The following is a 7,912-nucleotide window of genomic DNA, read 5'->3' as shown; positions in this document are numbered from 1 at the left end:
TCAACAGTTATTCAGCAATGGTTTATTAACAAATGGGACGATGGACGCAACACAAAGCTTGGGAATTATGAGGATTCATAATTAGGACTCCAAGAATGGTATATGATCGAGATTTTTAGGTTAGGTCTTGTATAGTTTAATATAGTTTAGTATAGAACTTTTGTTGTAGATGCACATGTACAGTATATTTAGCGTTTTTTTTCATTCTGCCATTAATGTCTAACATAGTACATGATAATTACTGCTACTTCATTGGATATGATATTGAGAGAGGATATAAGAAAGTTTTTTTTCCTTATATCCAAACTCCTTTTTTTTTTGTGGTAAAACCATTAAAACGTAATACTTTATAATTCATATGATTAAAGAACATACAAAAAACAAAAGTAAAACTTACCCATTTAAAAAATCATTATTAATATCTGAGGAATTTATAAATAATATGCCATCCGTCTTTTCATTTCGTTAAGATGTGGTTTAATATTTGATCGTTTTGCGTTCTCATAGTCTTCATCATTAAGTTTATCTTTCCCATTTGTATTATATTATCCATTTCCTAGTAAATCCATCTAACAAAATAGCATTATCCATCATGAGTAAGATATTGTATATTAATCAAACGATTATGAGGAATCCATTCTATAACTTCTCTCCGATTTCTCGTTGTTCACACGTACTTAAAATTTTCTTGGTTGTCATTAATAAAATCAATGGCGTATGCGGCGTTGTATTAGGGTGCGTAGTCAACTAATTAAATAAAAACTATATATGGAGTATGGACCCATATAAAAATTTACTATTAAAGATTTTTTCATGCAATAATACAACCTTCATGAAATTAGTGGCATACCTGTTAAAAAATCTAAAATCTTAAAACTTCGATAACTTTGTATTATTTTGACTAATATTCAGAAAATATAAAAATTTAAATAAATTCCCAATAACTTGAAGAATAATGCAACAATCTCGCAAACGCTAAAGAAAAAAAATTTTTTCCTTATGTAGGTAGATAAGTAAGTCCTTATTTTATTTATTTTTGAGACATAAACGATCTTTTTTTTTTGGAAAAAAACAGACTGTCACATAAAAGAGTTGACAATTTAGAATACTTTTGTTGAATTTTATTGGGAAGAATTTAATGTTATGGAAGTATGAACCAATCTAGTAAGAAATTTATTATAAAAAGTAATTAATCAATAGTTTAATCAGAAAAATCTTTAATACAAGTAGTAAATTTTTATATGGGTCCATATATAGTTTTAGTTTAATTAGTTGACATTAACATTTCGTTTGTTTGAAAATCTACTAGCTAGATTTGATTAAGCGATCTTCGAATTTCTCGAATTTTTGAAATATTTCACGTGATTATACACGTAATCATATTTGTAATCTATTGATACCGCACGTTAAAATAAAACTGATTTTATAAATAATTTTAAAAAATTAAACTAATTAAAAATATTCAAAAATTGAAATTAACTAATTATTAAATACTATTTACTATTTTGAATTCATGAGAAGCTCTGAATGCATTTTACATTTTTAAACAAGGTTATATTTCATTGCTTTTTATAAATATTGCAGTTAAAATACACTATTATATAATTAAACGGTTTTGTAGAAAATGCAAAAAATTTTATATTTGTTAATCAAATAGTAATTCTTCCATTTTTCTTCACTTTTTCCTTTTTCTAATCACAATAAATAATATACAGTAACAATGAGTAAGAAAAGATAACTTTATTAAAATTAATAACTATAATATTAAAACTATTAGAAAATTAAACCATGAATTGAATTTTCAAATTAAAAACAATTTCTTGTCACAACAAAGTGATGACCAACATAATTTTTTTTCAATTATGATATAAATGACTAAGTTTTGCATCAACCACACCTTCATCAAAATATTTCTTTATAATCTTAATATGTTCTTGAGTAAAATAACGACATCTATAAAAACGTGTAACAAATTTAATTGGAATTCTACCTCTCCATTTTTCAAAAAAATTTTGTAAGCCATCAACTGAAAATATAAAATCCTTATTAAATGAAAATATTTTAAAAGTTTTTGAAGAATAATCTGCTAAAATATTTAATATTTCATCACAATTATCTTCTTCATCTTCTATATCAACTATATAAAGTTCTAATTTATTTAATCTCGCACAATTTAAGAAAATTTCTTTTATACCACCCAAATTTTTAAATTGAATATTAATACCCAAACTTTCAATCTTTGGACAATTTATAGCAATGGATTTATATAATCTTTTAGTATAACCAAATTTATGATCATTCCTTATATCAATATTTTTAATATTTCCATGAGAATTTTCAATTAACATACAAACTTCGTGACGTGGTAAATATTCTGTTTTGAGGTACAGAAGGTTTGGAAAAGAAGCAATTGATAAATACTTTTGCAATTCTTGTAATTCTTGTTTATTATTATTGTTATAATAACTGCTAATAAACTTTAAGTAAATTAAATTTGTTAACGATAAAAATAATTTTGGTGAAAGTAAGACGTGTGATATAACAAGTTTTATGAATGTACCAGCTTTTCTTTCTATTACTTCATTTAATTGTAAACTCCTTGTTGTTTCATCACAATGTAAGGCTAATGATCGCAAATTCTTTTGATTATCAATAAATTTGATTAAGCCTGGAATAGCTTTATCACAATCCCATATTTCCAAATCCTCTATATTTTGACAAATTTTTTCCATTTCAAATAATTTTTCTGAAATTAAACTTACAAATTTATCAATACTTAAAGTATGGAGCTGAGAAAAAAAAGTTGATGTTTCAGGGTATTGATATAAAGGTAATTCTGTTTTCCAATTAAATACTGATATATTCTTACAATTGGTGATAAATAATTTGTAATATTCTTGTTCCAATAATTTACTCTTTTCCAGATATTTATGATCATTCTTAATCAATGTAGATTCCATCTCATCTATAAGGTCTGTTGAAATTTCTGAAAAAAAACTAATATAATTGAATAATGGTTTGCTGTTTAAAAAAGAAGTTGGAATTGAAACAACTTCATTCTCAATTAATAATTGTTTTGATGATGTCGGTAATAAGTAGATTATTGTGTTATAAAGTTTATTAAATGATAAAGATTGATTAGAAGCTTTACTATTATAAAGAGTCTCATAAGGATTTTTCCATAATATATTTACTCCTATAGTACACCATAATCTATTTACTAAAATACAAGAATATAAAGAATTTGGATCATCTTTTAGTTCGTAAAAAATCAAAATGAGACAATCTCCGGGGATATCTGACATCTTTAATATGGAGAGAAAAAAAAAATAGGGGTCCTTTTATATCAGGACTTTTTTTAGGGGGTTAATGTAGCTGACGTAAATTTACGTGTAATTATAATCTACATAAACACTTTTATTACACAGGCTAATTCACACAAACTAATCTCTTCTTGATCATTTTTCAGGAGTTAATATAAGCTGATGTCAATCATTTCACTTTCCTATTGTCCTTCTGTTTGATGTATTATTTATTGTCAGCTTTTTCACGTGGTATATAAACAATTTTAATAATTATATAATAATATGTTGTAATGATGTAATCTTTGCAATCCTTTACGCGAGAAAAAAGAATATGTAAATTTTTAAAAAATCAAATTCTTTTGTAATTATCACTTTTATCAGTTTTGTATACCAATTTTTTTTTTTCGTGATATATATTTCATATTCTATATATTTTTTTCAGCAATGTTGGATGTCGAGTAATTCCATATAATCGAGAATCATCATTTTCAGTGGTATATTCAAAACTTAAATAATTTTTTCACTAAATCAAAAAATTATTTTAAATTATGAAATATATAACCTAAAAGATATTTAAATAATTTACCTCATTTAAAAATCATCATTGATACTTGTGGAATTATTTAAGCTTTTCGACACAAATTATTCTCCGAATTTTTCGTTTTCATTAAGAGGCGATTTAATATTTTCTAAGATTGTATTTTTATAATCTTCATCTCTAAATTTATAAATACTATTTTCCATTGTTGTTTTTCACTATCCCATTCTTCAATATATCCGTCTAATAAAATAGCCTTATAAACAATACCTGAATTATATTTCTCGAATTATTATATTGTATCTATTCAAGTACTTATCATTGGTTTCTTGCTTTTGATTGAGAATCCTGTACAAATTTATCAATAAATTTATTTTCACTAGTCCATTTTTTTGAAACAGTTTAGAATTACAATTCAGACACTGATTAAGAAATTGATTACAATCAGAACATATTATTTGTTTAAAGCTTTTTTTCAATATTTTCACATATTATTAAGATTATTACAACAATATTTTTTTTTTAGTGTGGTCTCACGGTAAATAATAAACTTGTGCAACTAAGCTTTATTTATTTTCGAATTTTCGAATCACAGATATTTATCACGTGACTATCTACCAATTAAAACTGATTTACGGCACATAAAAAATTTTTTTTTTTTTTATTCAAAACTTTTTTAAATCATTGATGGCTTAATCATCACACAATTAAATATATAAATAATAAATATGGTTTAAGGTTATGTCTCGCGACTTGAAAATGATTTCTATTGCAATAATAAAGTGTCCGATGATTTAAAACATGTTTTTACCATCCTTATTTATTAGCCCATGGTATTGCGGTATTGCACTCATCACTGAGAAATTTATCCTTTACTATATCTCATGTACAATTTGTCTTTTTTGTCATGTAGTATTAAAACATGGTTATGTGATATTTGATCATATTTAATTTAGTAGAAATTTTTATTTTTAAAGTATAGTGATTTCTTTTCACGACAACGAAATTAATATTTAAAAAAAATTTATTTTTAAAAAAAGCCAAAAAAAAAAACTAATTAAAAAAGATTTAGATTTACGATAAAAAAAAAAAATTTTTTTCGGTATTGAAAAAAAAAACGAAAACAAAATATTACCTTTTTTTGGTTTTAAAAAAAAAGATCGAGAAAAAATATTTTTTTTCAATTGAAAACTGAAAAACTGAAAAGAAAAACTTCTTTCTTGGTTTTTTTAAAAAAAAATCGAAAAAAACTAAATAATTAGTAAAAAAAAACTTTGCCAATTCTCAAACGGCACGCGCACATGACCACGGTTTCCATTTTAACACGGAATAGATCAGGCGCAGACATATCACCGTCCGATTGATCTATTTAAAAAATATTGTCATTTTGATGCTAAGTAAACAATACATTTATTTATTTCGTTTTCTTTGTAAAAATTTTATTTCTTGCAATGACTTTTATATACTGTATTTATTTTTTAAAATAAGTTTTATTTTTCTCTAATTAATATATAACTTACATTGATATAACATGTAATTTATGTATTACCGTATCCAACTACCCTGCAGTAATGATTTTATCGCATCTCTTTGTGGATTAGAACTACATAAATTAGACATATCAAACTGAAATTTTGAATTGTCACACTACTAATTAGAGGTATTGCCTTAATATTATCAAAATTTGTAAAATTGGTATGTAAGTAAAAACATACGTGAGAGTCGAGAACAACCAGAATATAGGTGTAACATGATTTTTTGTATATATAACTAATGAATTAATAATTGAAACTTAATCTGTCTAACTCACTTTTGAATTAAAATGACCAGCATATCATGTATTGATTCAGGGGAAAGAACGGTCCTACCTTATTTGTTTACGTAAAATATTATTAATATTTAAAAAAAATTCTCCTATAATTTTTTAAAAAAGTTCGTTTAATAAAGTAATAATAATAATAATTATTATTATTATTTTTAATTAGAATTATCAAAAATTCTGTTAAAAAAATTGTAGAAATTATTGAAATTACCTTTAGCCAAAAACATCCATATTCATTAATATTTTTTATTATTTGATTTGTAGAAATATTGTTATGAATAACGGGGAAACTGTAATTACGTAAGAATACAATCTGCGTCCGCATCACGTTTATAAGTAGAAAGCCAGGTTGCATCCGCGTCACGTTTATATTCAAACGGTGCCGCAACTGCCGCATCTGCGTCAATAATGAATTTAAATTATCATTAAAAGAACCCTTAATATAAGCATGTGAATTTCATTATTGATTTTGTGAGTACAATATAATTTTTTAATTCGTTGTTTATTCTCAAAGTGTTTATATAAGAAAATTTTTCTATAATAACACGTATTTTCAAATTATTTTATGAATCAATGAAGGCGAAGTAAAGAATTCGTTCAAGAATATTTTTGCCACGTTTTCTGTATTGCGTCATGGCCATGTTAAATTTGTAATTTAAGAGATATCAATAATTATTTTTAGCCACAATTATTATAAATTGTTGTTTTATTAACAATGGTGAAGCAAAAAAGATGTATGAGATTATTTTGCTACGTTTTTTTTTACATTGCGCCACAATCAGAACGATCAGTGCCACTTTGAATTAATAATGTGGAAATCTATTTTTTTTAAAAATAAATATATCTATATTGTTAAAAATTGTAACTAAGATCAAGAAAGTATAATTCATTTCTTTTATCTGATTATTCAACTTCACAGCCACATCAACTCCACAATCATTAAAAAAAAATTAAAGGTTATTGGATCATCACGTAATTTGTCAAAAGTACTTTGATGAGGATGATAATAGTATTAATTTCCATATTAAATAGTGCCTTTGGCATCAAGTTTGAAAAGTTATTGACATTTTAATTTTTAGAAACTTTTTAAGATTATAGGAAATTTTCAAAAAGATGATCCTGATGTATTAAAATAAACTAGGAAATGATCAATGATTCAAATGTTTGAAGACTGTCAAAAAAAAATTATTAAAAGTTTTAAAATATTCTTGCTTCACATTGATTTACGAATAATTATTCAATAAATTCAAATAATTTGGTAAATATTTTATTATTATCATTATTTTATTCACTTCTTATAATATACTTTATTCTCTTTATATTTAAGTTTATTGAAAAATATCATAGTTTATAAAGTTTTTATTTCTAAATTAATACATCCCATATTAAAGATAGAAATTATGCAAAAAGAATACGGGGACATAAGGAAGTATTGAGAAATCAAAATATTATTATGTAATAGTTCATATGTAACGTTTTTAATTTACCAACAAAAATTAATTTTGTTATTATTCAATAATATGAATTTTCGTTTTTAGCTGATTATATAATCGAAAATTAGATAGAATCGCTAAAACCAAAGGGGAAAGGCTAGTACTGATAAAATAGTTTTTAAATTAGAATAGATAAATCATAATTAGTATTCATAAATACGTTAATAAGTTATTGAATTGTTACTTGTTTTTTTTAAGTTAAATTTATTTATACAACAATTTTTAAATCTTATTTTTTTTTTAGGATAAAATAATACAAAGAATTTTATTATATCAAAAATATAAAATAAACAAGTATATAAGTTCATAATATGGTCATTAAAATTTAAAATCCTGTTTAGCGTGATTCTCACTAATTTAATTATAAAAAAAAAATGCCATTTCATTAGTCGGAAAAGCAAAAAAAAAAATAAAATAAATAAATAAATAAAAACAAATTAAAATACGCTTAAGAAAAGTTAACGCTAAACAGAATTTTAAACTGTAATGGTATAAAGAAAAAAAAAGATTTGAAAAATAATGTTTATCAAAAAAAAAAATACTGTAAAATTGTTAATATAAGTAATGCTAACTTAAGGTCGTTAATTACTTTCGAATTATGATCTTTATATAAGCCCATTTCTGCACTTTTAAATTCTCTATTTGAATCTAAAAATAAATAAATAAAATAATATATTAGCCTAGATATAGATAAAAAAACAATATTAATAATTCTTCAACAAATTGGACAAATTTAACCTTAATTAATATTCAA

At 23.6% G+C, this 7,912-nt stretch overlaps 1 protein-coding gene across 1 annotated transcript; it reads right to left on the bottom strand.

The window, feature by feature from the left end:
- Positions 1–1,856: 1,856 nt before the first annotated feature.
- On the bottom strand, positions 1,857–3,305 carry OCT59_016996 (uncharacterized protein; the record flags this gene model as incomplete). The annotated part of the gene is made up of 1 exon (XM_025325961.1): positions 1,857–3,305. The coding sequence occupies one exon, from the start codon at positions 3,303–3,305 to the stop codon at positions 1,857–1,859; it is 1,449 nt and encodes a 482-aa protein (XP_025178599.1).
- Between the last annotated feature and the right edge of the window lie 4,607 nt (positions 3,306–7,912).

Source organism: Rhizophagus irregularis, chromosome 25 (genome assembly GCF_026210795.1).
Source record: "Rhizophagus irregularis chromosome 25, complete sequence".
In the NCBI taxonomy this organism is placed as follows: Eukaryota; Fungi; Glomeromycota; class Glomeromycetes; order Glomerales; family Glomeraceae; genus Rhizophagus; species Rhizophagus irregularis.
This window is presented reverse-complemented; position numbering and strand designations above follow the sequence as displayed.